The sequence below is a fragment of the Ciconia boyciana genome, chromosome 5 (genome assembly GCF_034638445.1).
Source record: "Ciconia boyciana chromosome 5, ASM3463844v1, whole genome shotgun sequence".
NCBI classification, from domain to species: Eukaryota; Metazoa; Chordata; class Aves; order Ciconiiformes; family Ciconiidae; genus Ciconia; species Ciconia boyciana.
Window position 1 is genome coordinate 56,028,100 of NC_132938.1, and position 15,138 is coordinate 56,043,237.

Sequence of the window (15,138 nt, forward strand, 5' to 3'; positions counted from 1 at the left end):
AATCTGTTTTCTCATATTGCACTTTCCAAAGCGGCAGTATTGCTAATCCAGACCCCTACATCCTCAGACACTGATACAGGCTAATGCAATGTTTTCTGAAGTCTGCCAAGTGCCAAGTGGTGACAAAGCAAAATGAAGACCTGAGCAGTTGCAAATATTGAGAAAGAGCTGTCTAACTGAATTTCATTATTTTGATAGAGCCATAACATGACTTTTCAAGATGCTCATTCAAATGGTGAGTTCTCCCCAGCAACAGAATAAACTAAACACCCCATAGTTCAAAACTGCGTATCGAAGCCTTTTATAGAAACAGCACTGCGGATGAAGAGGCAGAGTATGAGAGAGCAACAAAGATACTCTGTGGAGGCTCAGGTGTGGACACAGACATCACTCTCTGTGGGCCAGGTCCGATTGCAGCACTCTTGAGGCGAAGGTTAGGATGCGAGTGATGCGCACAACTCTTTAGCCAGTGGCTTGGCTACCTCTCCCTGCCCCCCATGGCAGAAGTGCGGAGTGTCTTATTCACCGAAACAGCAGGAGCTGGGGCACACAGGCACCAGCTGAAGGGCAAAGATGGACCTGGGTATTTTGATGCACATAGCTGAAAGTTTGAGTTGAACACCAAGATCTTCAGACTGTCGCTTGTGAAGAGAAGACAAAAACGTTTCGTTGACCTCAGAAGAAGTGAGGAAATCTCATTAGTTTTATTAGGTCATATAAAGATATGAGACTTATAGTTTGGACTCTGGAAAAGGCACAGCAACAGTAATACTTTGACCCCAGCCATATGCCAGCATGGCGTGAAGCGTACATGAGGGGCTGATGCTGCAACCTCTGCGTGTAATGGACTTTGGTGGGTGCAACACTTCTTTCATTGGTGTAATTTGATTTCAAGGAAATCACTGCTGATTTACTCCGGGCATAACTGAGGTGACGCTCAGGCCTTCTGTTTTTAAGACATTTGAAGAATATACCAAGTATGCGTTACAGGAATATATATGTATATGCACGTGGAAATATATGTAAACTATTTCTCTACATCATGGCTACATCCTTAGTCCTATAATTGGCACGACTACACTGGTGTCCAAAGAGATACACCGATTTAACTCAGCAGAGGATCTGGCCTCTGATATTCTGGTGTCTACGAGAGGCCTTTTTTTAAATAACTTTATTTCAAGGAAGAAATACATTTCCTGTGTCCCAAGAGCATAAGAAGAGGACAATTGCTCTTCTCCAGGTTTCAGACCAACATCAACTCCTCCCCGTGAGTGAAGTGTGAATGTTGCATTTCCAAAGCAGGATCCATACTTCTGGTCTCTCTCTAGCCAAAGTTGGTTTTGCACACAGATCCTTATTTTTTACAAAAAAGCACAGAAAGCCTGGCAAGGTCCTTGTTTACCAAACACAGCGAAAGGATCAGCTGGAGTCCTCTGCCTCAGTCCCTTGAATTCAGAAGCATGTCACAACCTGCGCTGGGGAAGCAGCATAAATAACAACAAACTGGGGAGAAGCAGTAGCAGTCCTCAGGATTTCTTACTAATCTCCTCCCTCCCACGTGCGTGCACACGCACACACAACACATGAAGAGCTCTGGGGGGACTTCCACAAGGTGCAGAGAGATGAGGGTGAGAGAGGGGTGTTGGCATGGACCTGTTGTTTCCCACCACGGGGCGACGTTTGACATCCACGGTGCTTGGCTTCTCTTTTACCACAAGGCAACGAAGGAGGCATTTATACCGCCCAAGGCGAAGGCTGTTCTCAACTTACGATCCCTTATTAATACAGAGGAGCTGGTGGCAGAAATGGCCTGTTGGGAGCAGCTAAACACAGGCTGGGGCGGCATTGGTTCAGTCGGGGTGCTTGTAGCTCGCAGTCTTGTTAAAGCAACCTCTGGAAGTGGAGTGAAAGAGCGTGCTGATGGCTCATGGGTGTGCCTCCTCTACATGCAGGACCAGATCCTCCCTCCCCGCAGAGCCAGGGAGGCTTCATATGCTGGGGGAGAGGGTGCCCCCTCGCAGGCTGTGACACCCAGGGGGTGCCGAGGAACGTAGGGGATGACCTACTGCCCCACTGTCACCTGAGGGACAAGCAGGTCCTTTAGCGAGCCCTGTGGCCTAGAGGCTTAGTGCGAGATGGCCTGGGATTTACTCTCAGAGGAAACAGGGAAGCACGTGGGTTACTCAGCCGGGGGCTTATCAGGGGAGGTGGTGAAGTGAGCACCAGAAAAGGGGAAAATAGGGGTGAAAAGGAGGGCTTGGTTTGCCCTGCTCCCAGACCTAGCCAAGCAGGTACTCTTCACCGAGGTGGGACAGAATGGCTGGTTTATCTCATCTTTTCAGTCTCTAACCTCTGCCACTGCAATGATGTGATATGTGGGCTGGGGCTGCTGAAAGAAAGATAATTTATTTGGTACGATACAATATAGCAGGAACTGAGATTGCATCTGAGTCTCTGTAACAAAGTAGCATCACTTTTTGGGATGGCACTGACAAATCCCACATACTTCTGCTTCCAGGAAGATGGTTAAAAAGGATCTGCCTCTGGGGTTGCTCACAGAGTTGATACAAGACAGTGGACGTAGTGGTTAGGGTCTGGCCCCTGGCAGCAACAGACCCGAATGCCCTTTTGTTCAGACAGAGGAGGAGTGGCTCCTGTTTCTGCCGGGGCTGGAGGTGGGTTCCCCAGCTCAGAAATGTGTCTGTGTGGGCTCAGTATTAAAAAATGAAAGCTGAGGTGATCGATAAAATGGGGTAGAAACCACCAGTTACCTTAGTTCTTAATAATTAACTCTAAGTCCTTTGATGAACTTAGTACCTGAGTGCGGAATTTGGAATCTGACCTTTACTATATCTAGATAAACAGTGTGGCCGACCCGGCAGGTCTCTCTGCAAGCACCCCTCCACTCTCAGCAGCTCACTTCTTGGAGGCTCTCACACTTCATGCTGCAGTCGGGAACTCAGGGCAGTCCAGCATGATTCTTCTTACCGTGCTGTTCCTTTGCATCATTTCCACCTACTCAGCCTCTGTTAAAGGTAGGTCTGTACCGGGCTTGGTTCAGCTTTTGTCTCAGCAAAGGCATAACCAGTGTGTATATGCAGATCTGTTTTGCATCAAAACCGATCATCTTTACTCGTCTGTCCTTGAGTAATGCAAAATGCATTTAGTAATTACAAAGGCTTAAGTGCTTGTAGCATTCCTGTCAGCAGAGAGGATGGAGGAGGCAATGTTTTCAGGTGCACAGGGCCAGTGGTGTAAGCCAGGAGACTGGGGATCTTGACCTTGCTTAGTCAGGACATGCTGTGGGGGCACCTACTTGAAAGGGACTATTCACACTCTCAAAAGTTAAACACACAGAAGTGCTCTGGTGGAGCAGAGTCAGGAAGTGCTCAGGGCTCTCCAGGTTTCAGCTTCTGAGCAGTTGACTCAGCTACCACTAAAGTCGGTAACAAGCATCCCATTAATTTCATGGGGAGCTTGCTCTGCAATAAGTCATGAAAACCTGGATGTCTGCACAAGCCCTGGGAGCAGGGCTTTACTCAGGTGTCCTGACAAAGGTCAAGGGTATGAAATCTGGAGACTGCCCGCTTCAGCAGTGCCAGTGTATGATGCAAGGAAAGGTGTCTTTAGTAGTGGCCCTTCACGTACAACCTGACATTAAATTTAGAGGAGCAGCAACCTTAACACATGAGCCAACACCTAGTTTTTAATGAGGATGCCCTCATCATGATCAGGAGCAGGGGGGCATGCCATCCTAGGTTAAACTGTTAAAAAGGTTGTAGAGGTGCTCTCATGGGTGCTCTCCTGCTCCCTGCAGGGGATCCGGGACACCGTATGTGTGTAAGCACAGAGCAGCAACCTTCCTCCCTACCTCCATACCCCCTTACGACCGGAGTTATAAAGCAGAGAAGTTTGCAGGCAGTTCCTCTATCTGTGAGTGTATTTCACGAGACTACCAAGTAACGTTTATGGCTAGATACTGACGTGCCACATTTCTGGTGTCTGCTCTTCCCAGCTTCTTCTTAATATCAATTAAGCAAAGCTCCTTCTTGATGTGAAGTAATATTTGCTTGTCACTTTACATCCCCAGGGTACTGGGCAAGCATTTTCTCATTAGTTAGTCCTCCCTTCAGCTCTGCCAGGTCTCATCTCTCTCTTGTGCAGAGAGATTGAGAGCTAAATTACTGGCCCAAAGGCCACTTAGTGCCTCAGTGACAGAGCTGGGATTAGGGTGAATGTTTTACCTTTCCACCAGGCCATGCTGCCTTTTGGAAACGTTGAAGGAATATCCTTTTCATAAGTCAGCTAGATCAGCACATGTGAAAGTTTCCTACTGCAGTTCCACTTGAAAAATGTTTTCAAAGAAGCGGATGGGTTTTGCTTTTTAAAGCTATCCAGTATCAGAAACAGTGGCAAATATAATTTATGAAGGTAGAGCCAGCAAGTAGTTAGAGACGCACATGCTGTGCATGCCATATGTATTAATAAAAGGCACAGGACTTGACAGCTGTCTCTACTCATGCAGTGTAACCTTCTGTATTATACAGTATCATGATTTAATTATAGACTTGGCATGTTACCATTTATGTGTTATGCACTCCACCTTGAAAGCAGGCACTTCTGACCCCAAGAGAGCATGGCCGATTGCAGTCTTTATGTCCATCTCTTCTCCCTTCTCAGTCAGTGGGACAGTTGCCGTCAGCTGAAATGGCAATGGCTATACGGGCAGCAAGGATCCCAGTGCTGTGCTGAATACAAAGGAAAGAGCTTCTAAAGGCAGGGGTTTTTTTTAAGAAAAGTTTCTAACAGAAAGGTGTAGGAATATTCCTTTTTAAATAGTACTGGTGTTTTCTTCATGAAAGATGGCATGAACATTTAGTTATGCTGTTTTGAATACTGGTTCTGGGCAGTGACACTGTGTCTCTGTCCTTCGGCCACCAATATCCCCCTTGCCTCTCAAACTGACCATGTTATCCAATTCTCTCTCTTGGCTTCCCCATTTCCAGCGGGGTAAGTGCTAACTCCTTGGGACTACCTTCAGTACTCCCTCCTCCTTCTCTTATTGTGATCCACTGCTGGCTCACCCTTTCCCATTAGTGACACCAGTCTTGCAACTAAAGGCGTCTTCTGCCCTGGCTACTGCACTGTTTTCCACGTATGAAATAGTGAAAGCTTTCAGAACCTAATATTATTCTAGCTCCCAGAAATACTTTGGAATTATTCATCTCTTCCATGACACTTGCAAGAAGCTGCTGCGTCATTTGCTCATCTGTTTCCTTCAGGAGGGAAGAGCTCTTTCCTATGTGGGGTCAAGCAAATGGTAAAAGGGAGGAAGAGGGAAGGAACTCTTGCAAAAAAAGTTCTGTGGGTTGAGCTGTGGGAAAAGGAAGAGGACAGATGAAAGGTGCTTTTAACTCAAAAGAGAGAGAGAGCAAAACCACAAACATCCACCTTAACTACTAAGACACACATCTGTCAGCACCCAGATAATTTTTCTTGGTCATGCTTTTCCCGCACCTTTTATCTTTAGATGGGACTGTGTCACCTTCTGTGTTTAGAAAGCACCTAGTGGGTGGCATTCGTAAAATCTTAGCCAATACTAAATCATTAGCACTGCTGTTTCTGCTGCAAATGAAGGACATTTCGAACCAGGAAGCAATGAGCTCTGAGGTACTGCAAGGAACGAGGAGTGTCCCTGAAAGGTGCAGCCATCTCTGGGCAGGCACTGAGCACGCTCTGCTCTCAAGGGCAATGTAGTTTCAAAGCTGATAGGAGCAAGGGAAATTGGGGAACTGGCTAGGAAATTCACAGTAAACCTGAAAGAAGGGTTCTGCACCTCTTGGTGACTTTGTTTTGAAGCAGACACACAAGACATACAAAACCAGAAGAGCCCTGTCTTGCCAACATTAATGCTTCAGTCTCCCTGCAAAAAGATCCATAGTCACAGCTTTGAGCTCTCATATACAAACAGGCTGCTCCCCCTGGGATTACCAAACCTGCTGTGCCACATCTCCAGCTGGCATAAAGCATAAGTCAGTTTAGTTCTGTGTAGGTGTGCCAATTTACGCAACTTGCAGACCGAACTTGTTGGGGTCGCTGTTTCCTCAGGGAAACGTTCTTTGAAGCTGACCTTAACCTACTGCTATGACACCTGAGTGAATAGAGGAAGGAAGTGAGCAAAACTTTAAAAAAAGGAGATTTTGGACTCTTTGAGCACTGCAGAATATATCCATACAGCTATGTTGGAACTACACTGTGCACCTACCTAACTGGGATTTAAAATATGAGAGTGAAGTAAGAAAAGACTTTGGTTTTCCTTTTTATCAATGCAGTGATTTGAAATTTATTTAGCAGAGTCAAACAAAACACTGAGGGACATGACATAAATCAAGATAGCCTGTTGATTGTCTGCAAGAGACTTTGAACACACTGATTACATTACAGCATGCTTAAGAATTTGCCTGAGATGTTTTGATAGATTTTTCTTCTCCCCCCCCCCCCCCCTGCACTTTTCATAAGACTGAGATGCATCTCCCTGAGGACAGCACTTTGCTTTTCTTAGATTAACTCTGTTGTGAAGTTTTTGTTTCTGCTCTGTGCCTCCTGAACTCCATGAAGAAATTCCCAATGGATTCAGTGGTGCAGCATTTAGGTCTGAGAGGCTAGTGCTGCGCTGCTCACAGATAGCACCTAAGGTCACTGTATGTGTATTTACTTTGCAGATGTAACAGCACTTTGTGCACAGCCAGCTTCCCTTCCCTTCCCCTTCCCCTTCCCCTTCCCCTTCCCCTTCCCTTTCCCCTTCCCCTTCCCCTTCCCCTTCCCCTTCCCCTTCCCTTCCCCTTCCCCTTCCCTTCCCCTTCCCCTTCCCCTTCCCCTTCCCCTTCCCTTTCCCCTTCCCCTTCCCCTTCCCCTTCCCCTTCCCCTTCTCCTTCCCCTTCCTTTCCCCTTCCCCTTCCCCTTCCCCTTCCCCTTCCTCTTCCCTCTACAAACTGACTTCATCAATTTTTCTTGTGTGGAAGAGATCTTTGTAGCCATCTGCACCAGAGGAGGGAAGCCCTTGAAAGCAGTGAAAAGGGGTATTATGTATACCCTTAATGACAAAATATTTAAAGGATATTCAAGAAGAAATTGATTTTCCTTAGCCACAGATTTTAGGGGCACGGTCTTAATTCCTGTGCCTGAGGCTGGGTAGAGAGTTGTGACACTGGTGCCACACATTGCCCACATGGCTGTGCATGAGAGCAGAGAAAGAGAAGATGAGAAAGGATGAGGTAGTAAGTAGTTTTATAAAGGAAAAATGAAAGTCATTTGTATACTACAGATTTAATTTACACTAACAAGAGTGCAACTGAATCCCTAGGGAACAGTCTATCTGAGTTGTTAATGCAGATGGAAATGGCACCATAAATTGGGTATGCAAGTTGTATTTATGCTAGAATTTGGCTTTTATATCCCTTAAAATACATCAATTAACAGCAGAGGCACAGCTACGGGGACAATTATTTAGTTTAAAGAACAATGGCTTAATTATTTAATCTAAAAAATATTTTCCCAATGTCTTCATTACATTCATGTCACCCCTGGGCAAGGCTTTCAATGGAAAGATTCCCGATAAACGTGCAAGAGATGCAGAGAACAATTTCTGTTGGCTCCCACAAATTACATCAGTGCATTTCAAATTGCTAAGCACACAAATTGCATGATTAATTACAGTATTTTGAGTTGCAAATAATTTTGGATTAATTACTAATGCTAACATATCCAAAGTAAAGAATTTGACTGTCTTTTATTTATTTAAGTGTAGAGCTAGAACAAAAGATCTTGTGGGCATTCTTATCTTAAATATATGAGATTAGTGTCAACTTAATCACAAAAAAACCCCATCTGCTCCAGTGGGACAGACTCTGTAATCAAGGGTAGCAGGATCATTCCCATAAATCTTTTGTTGGCAATTAAATTTTTAATTTTTCTAAAGGTGTTTTTTAGAGAAAATGACAGATTATGTGAGTTAGTCAATTCTAAACCACTGTTTTTGCTTTCCAAACAGGGCACACTACTGGACCAAGCTTAAATAATGACAAGCTATATCAATTTGCTTACTCAGCTGAAGTGTATGTTGATCGGGTAAAAGCATCACTGCAGAAAAGTGCAGGCTACCGGCTTTCTTCTGGTGTGGATGTCAACCTCTTATGGAGAAATCCTGACAATGATGATGACCAGTTGATCAAAATTACGGTAATGAATGCCATCAGACAACTTAAAATGTGCCCAAACTTTTCTGCATTTATCTAACTGCTAATCTAATCTTGAAGAACTTGGTTTCAGAAGATGAGTTAAATTTTTATTCTTCTCTAGTCTTGTCAACTAAAACCAGCTGCTTCGATAAACTGATTCCTATAGAATAAGACTTCACAAGAATATATCTAACATCATAAGCCAGAACTTCAGAATATCTCCTATATTTTGAAAATGCTTCATACAGCTTCTAAGGCTTCAAACAACGGGGGTGCAAGCACCTACCTGAGGGGCAATAGGTTGTCTGAAGCCTCGGTTCTAGCTGCAAATCATGACATTTGCTAAATACAAACTGGGTTTGGTACTTAGCTTTACGGTGAGTTTTTCTTCCACTTATTTCCCCAGTGGTGAGTGCTGGGTTCTTTTGAAAACATAGACATAGTAATCAGAAGATTAATGATCATAACCGAAAATGAAGAAATAAAAAAGATGTATTAGGTGATTTAGTCTCTTCAGCCTACCACAGGCCAATGCTAGACATGAATATTCTCTGCTTTTACTTTGCTAGATAAGAGATGTTCAAGTTGAAAATGTGAATGAACGTCCAGCTGCTAAAAACATCTTCAAAGGAAAAAGCACAGAGAAGATCATCGGGAAAGAATATCTGGAAGCTTTACAGAGGCCCATAGTTCTTGAGCTAGTCCGTGGAAAAGTAAGACCCTATCTTTTAAAATTCAACCCCTGAGGAAACCCGAGACAAATATTTTCTTACAGGCTTGGAGAATTTACCAATTCACTATCCTCTCAGTGTTCTTAATATGCTATCATGCCCTATCTTTCTATACGAAGTACAATAATTTAGAATGGACTGTAATTTACCTATACAAGGGGCCCTTCCAGCCCAAGCCTCTTGTGCGTTGAGAACACCATACAGCATGGAACTAAACAGCAGATTGGCCACAAATATATGGGTACACATGTAGATATATGCATAACTGCTGTATAAGATTTGTGCTGTTGACTTCAGTGAGACCAGGATTTTATCCAAGGTCTGAAGGCAGAAAAGGAGATACAGTTTGTCATAAGAGAGGTTATACCGAGTCTGTGAGGAACAGTGTTAATCACTTTAAACCCTTAGCAAATACTTTAGTGTGACTGCTTTTCCCACCTCTCTGGCTTGCTTATTTACTTCAGTGTCACCTGCAGTTTCAGTGGTCCCAAGTTAATGAGCTTGATACTGAAACAGCCTTTCATGTTGTTCCTCTACTGGGAACTGTCTCCAAAAATCAGAAGAGAAGGGACAGTGAGCAGATGTGTCTCAGTGTTTACCTGGGTTTTATAGCTTGCCCTGAGAGAGCAACAAAGCACTGTCCCACCACAGGAGCACCCGTGTCCACTTGTACCTCTCAGGGTCCCAGTCTTGCTCAGGAAGGGAATCAAGTAAATCCATCTCCCTCTCTTTTTCCCTGCAGAGCTGCTCACTTGTCCCCTTGTGCTCAGCCTACTGCTCTGGCCAAGGAGCGACAAGGCTTGAGCTGTGGCTGCTCCTGCCTCCTCTCCACACTTCTTCATTCTCTCGTTGCTTGTGGCCGGGAGCATTAGGCCAAGAGCCTCGCTCTCCCCTCTGCAGCCCGAGCAAGTGGGCAGGTGGGACGTGGGCAGTGGGGCAGTGAAAAAGGAGGAAGGTTGAAGGTCACACTCCCTTTTCTCTTCTGCAGAGCGGAGTGAGGGCTGTGACACCCTATCCCGGCAGGATCTTTACCTCCTGCTGTAAATAGGCACTGAGCACATACCCTGGCCGCCAGCTCAGCCTACTGAATTGCAGCTGCTATCAGGCCTGCTCAGTAACTTTCAGACTCAGCCTTGTCATCAGTTTTACACAACATAAAAAGAAACAGGACAGCACTCCCTTCCAACTGTACAAATCCCTAAATGAGGACAGAGGTATCAGAAGAACACAGTCAAAATACATCTGCTCCCAGTACATTAAGCAGTTCACACACTAAGATTGAGATGTAGTATTAAAAACTTGAGCTTTTTCTCAGGTAATAGGGTCTGTACGCTCCTTTTATGATTTCTCTGTGGTGTGATACTTTCATCCCTGGCACAGTGATACCACTTTCCAGGGTTGCCCTGAGATAACACACTGATTGTACTTACAGTTCCTGAAAAAAGTGCGCTTTTAAAGCACCTTGAATACAAAGTGGAGGTGCAAAGTCTTGTTACCAGAGGAGAGGCTCAAGCATAACAGTTGACCCAGGAAGTACAAAGGTTGTGATGGGTTTGACACATAATTTAATCATTCTAACTGTGATTTACCTATGATTCATTCCGTGTTTTTGTAATCTGTGATTAAAGTGCAACAGATACTATGTGCGTGTGGGGAGGGATTATCTGAGGATTATGCACAAAAATGAGTGACTTGTGAAATTATGTAGTTTCCCGTTTCCCTTCTAAATTATTTCTAATTAATAGGCAGGAAAAATGCTCACTGCACTGAAGCAGTATTTAGATACAGCTAAAGCCTGAAACATGTTTGTAGTGTTATTGGCAGGCCCTGCAGACTCTGGAGTTTGCTTAAATAAGGACAACAGGTCCAAATTCAGTTTTCCAATCAGAAAAAAAAAAAGGGAGTTTTTCTAGAGGGGTTCTTCACTATTCCTTTCTCACTTAACCAGATTTGTTATATACTTGTTTTTTATTTCTACAGGTCCAAAACTTCTACTCGTATCAAAATGAACCTGGTTTTACTCAGAACATTAAAAGAGGTCTGGCTAGCCTTTTCCAGCTACAGCTGCACTCTGGTACTGCCCGTGAGGTATGGTGCTCTACTGGCAAGATAATCATCATCAGAGAAACAGGCAGAGCCTGGTCTGCCCTGAAAGGTAGACCTGTGGCTCCTGCTGACTTCAGAAGGAATGAAGTGTGACAGAAATCAGCCCTTTGATCACATTTGCGGTTGGGAACGTAAAGACAGCCTTCTGAATATTTGGTGACACAAGTTAAGTTGCTGCAATTAACATAAAGAATTGGTAAAATCCATTTGATTTAAAATGCTCTTACCAATTTAGCAGAATTTGGTAATATACCAACTTAAACCAGGTCACTATAAAAGAGATGATACTGATGTTTAAAGTCGGTTGATTCCTAAACTCAATTCAATGGATTAGGCCATTTAAAATCAAACAGAGTATCCACACAAAGTTAGCAATGGTTTAGCTGCATCCATTTAATCTGCGTTACACTGTTAAATTTTTACATCTGTCCACATGAGCAAAGCTGGAATTTAACTCAAATTCATAAGTATAGTGCCAACTGCCAGGTGTTTCCTAACCTTTTTGTGTAAACAAACATTGTTACTTTCCTTCATAGCCATCTAATGAAAAGTACCCCTGGCTATCCAGAGCAGGTTGTTAGAAACATTGATATCTTCAAAACCGGTAAATAAACCCAAACAGCGCAGCATCTCATGTAAAAGATTCCAACAGGGAAGAAAATGATTCATCTTTGGAAGGTGTTCCAGGGTCACAAAGATAAATTCAAGCGATTATCCTAATCTAACTCTTTTTTTCAAGGTGGACATATCTGGCAAATGCAACACGACTTACCATGTGCGGCAAGATCAAGTGACTAAAATAAAAGCGCTGGACTCCTGTGAAATAGAAAAACAAGGATTTACCAGCCACAACCGGGTATGATTTCTTCAACAAAATAAAATCTGTTCTGCCTATTTAAAAATATATCCTTAATAGCTATTACTCATTTTCTCAAAAGTCCTTTCTTGCATTACAGAAAGCAAATTCTACATGTACATTTTGTAGTATTACAAGTAGAAATTTCATATGTAGTACCCATGGGGAGAAGAGGGAATGGATTCTCCAACCACCTTGGCTCAGCTGACATTAAGTGCAGCACAGCAATTCTCATCATTTTTGAATCTCATCCATAATATATTTTAGTTTCTATGCAGATTTACAGCACTTTTGTCCTGACTGTACTGAATTTTTAATCAATGTGAGGCTTCTTTTTCTTTGGAGGAAAACACTATATACAGTCACAGTCATAGTGAAAATTGTAACCTTTTTCCCAGCTGCTGAGTCACAGCATTTAGCGTACACAATAAATGCTGGGCAAGATGCTAACTCCTGAGTGGAGCCCTGTCAGGCTTGCCTGGAAGGTCAAAGGCTTCCCTAATGCACAGGTGTAACTGAAGGTTAGAGGTAACTGAAGTCCTTAGTGGTCCCTCACTACTAGTAAATGCCTTTGTAAGTGGTTACTGCTGAGTGCAAGCTGGACATATGCTGAAGGCACGGGGATTGTCTGTGTCAGAAACTGACCTTTCTCAGCTCAGAGAAATAGAACGGTAGCACATGCTCTGTTAATAAACCGCCTCAACACTATGACTGAGTTCCTGATTTTCACACTTGCCACAAAGACTTCATCCTGTTTACAAACAGAACAAGGAAGGTGGCTGGCTTTGCTTCCCAGGTGTGAACATGACAATCTTATTTACAAAACATTTCCCTGGAAAAGCTTCTCATCTTATTTAAAGAGTATTTTTAACTAAATGTAGTACCGAGCGTTTTCTCGGTTACAGCCTGCTCATAACTTCGTCCCATCCTCCCCCCTCTTTTTTTTTCTGGTATGTATTGAATTTGAAACACATGGTGCAGAACTGAGTGACTTCTTGTTGCAGAAGGAATTCTTGAGAACCTGGAAGATCCTGGTTTGTAGGCTTAGCTTGAGATGTTGTCAACCCACAGGCACCTTCCTCATTGAGCTCTATTTCATTATGAGTTTTGCCCCGATGTGGAACTGTGAGCTCTTTTCCTATTCTGTTGTTTATTGATCAGCCCTTTTTCTGGTTTATTTTTTAATTATTTTCAGATTTTAGATGTCAGTACAAAAGCCACATCTGCCACAACTTATGTGCTGGAAGACAGTTTCATTAAATCCATTAAAGCGGAAGAAAATTATGTTTTGCTTCTGAATTACCGACAAAAAACAGGTGCCAAAATAGTTTCAAAGTAAGTTGGGCAATTTGACTGTCTTTGATAGTACGCAGAATTAGTGGTTCAAATCAGGTTATATGTGTATGTCTTATAGCATCAAGATCTAAGGCTCTAAACTCTCAAGGTCAGGATTTGGGTCTCTTTTGTATCCGTATGGTACCTAGTCCAACTTTGATTAAGGGCTCTACCATACTGCAAATAATAAATAATGACATTTATAAGAAATTAAATGGAAACAGCTAGAATTGGCCAAAACATTTTAAGCAACACGTTACTTCTGTAGGTGTTCCATTTCTGTGTCCTCTCATTTCTTAAGAAATACTTCAAATGGATCTCCATTTCTAGTATGTCAAAGTTCAGAAGTATAGAAAGCAAAATGTGCTGCATAGAAAGGAAACAACAGTGAAACCTAGATCTGTGTTAGACTCCAGACTCCAAAACACTGAAAGTTTGGAAATACTCATACAAGATAAATGATTTGGGTATCTACTTAGTATTATGATATTAAAAAAATGTACTTTCAAAATCTCACTTTCTAGATCTTCTTATGAACAAATATATGAAACATTTCAGAATGTATATGGTTACTGAAGGCTGTTTACCAGGTGCTATAAATCCATACTTTAGAAAGTCTATTATTTAGGTATTTTATGCCATATACCTGTAGCAGTAATTCTGCTGGTATCAGATACTTCTGTTACCTTAAAAAAGCCATAGACTTGCCACGTTCTGAACATTTTAAAATGAGACTTCAGTAAGTCTGTGTTCTGTATTTTTGGTCTGTGGAGGGTTTTTTTGTTTCCTCTTGCTGTGATTTCTGCATTTCTGCTCTAACGGTTGAGCTCTAACGGTGTCTTCACTGTATGGATGCACAGGCAGAGACTGGAACTGAAGTCAGTACAAGCTGGCCCTGGACTGATCGCTGGGAAGCAAGTCGCCAGTGTTATCAAGACCTTGGACTCCAGTTACGTTGCTGTGCCACTAGTAGCAGAGCCAGTCAAATCCGAATGCAAAAAGCGTCCTTCAGTAAGTAAACACAGGCTCGTTGGATGTCCGGTTGGTTAGCTGAGCGGAAGAAGTGTGAAAGAAGTTTCTGTCCAAGCAGCCCACTAGGAGCGGTCTAACGTAGCAATGAATAACGTAGCAATGAACGTTTTACGTGCCCCAGACTGGGGAGCACAGCAGTGATGCAATGGTGCTCCACCACACGAGGGTGTTTTAAGATCTACCTTTAAAAGTACCAACCTTTTTGCTCTCTTTCAAAGATTGAGTGCAGTATTTCTCAAGACCACTAGAAAATACAACACCCTTTTGGTTTCTCTCATCTTTGCCGACCTTGAGTTGGCAGGAGCTTATTTCCTCTGGGTAATGGAGTGGGAAATGACTTTTAAGATGGTTGGCCAGTGTTTATAAACAATTCTGTCATGGAGGAGCTGAACTGCTCCTAGAAATTAAAGGTGGTTAGCCATTCCTTAGGCAGGCTAAACATTTGTTGGTAATATATCTAGCCTCTTCTTACTGCCTGACCCTGAAGGAAGTCTACTATTTAAAAGACTTTGTATGTATTTTATAAGTATAAAATGGGGCTTTAGTATTCTTGGCAAGTCCAATACTGTTCTCATTTTGCCCCTGGAAAAGAAAAATCTTTTTTTAATATATTGAAGTAATCTAAAGACTACTAAGAGTGTGGTACTGTAAATACATCATCTTTTGTTTTACTGATGCTATTCATCATAAACTAATATCAATTGCTACAGTGATTGTTAGCAAACAGTTTTAATGCTGTTACTATTGTGGAATGAATTTAGCAGTGAATGGGAACATTAATTTAAGAATTATTATTCTCTGTCAGTTTTTGATAAGCAAGATAAGGCTTCTATTCAGCACA

General features: G+C 42.8%; 1 protein-coding gene across 4 annotated transcripts in view; it reads left to right on the plus strand.

Moving 5' to 3' along the window:
- Nucleotides 1-15,138, plus strand: part of MTTP (microsomal triglyceride transfer protein) — a 33,459-nt gene that overhangs the window by 1,490 nt on the left and 16,831 nt on the right. For 2 of the 4 annotated variants that reach the window (XM_072861721.1, XM_072861722.1), the window contains exons 2-8: nt 2,858-3,035; nt 8,051-8,238; nt 8,807-8,950; nt 10,949-11,056; nt 11,814-11,930; nt 13,126-13,265; nt 14,126-14,276. In XM_072861721.1, the coding sequence (XP_072717822.1) occupies nt 2,975-3,035; nt 8,051-8,238; nt 8,807-8,950; nt 10,949-11,056; nt 11,814-11,930; nt 13,126-13,265; nt 14,126-14,276 (909 nt within the window). In that variant the 5' untranslated portion in view covers nt 2,858-2,974. Of the gene's footprint in view, nt 1-1,591; nt 1,629-2,857; nt 3,036-8,050; nt 8,239-8,806; nt 8,951-10,948; nt 11,057-11,813; nt 11,931-13,125; nt 13,266-14,125; nt 14,277-15,138 lie in introns of those variants that run through there. The other 2 variants (XM_072861719.1, XM_072861720.1) reach the window with 2 other exon arrangements.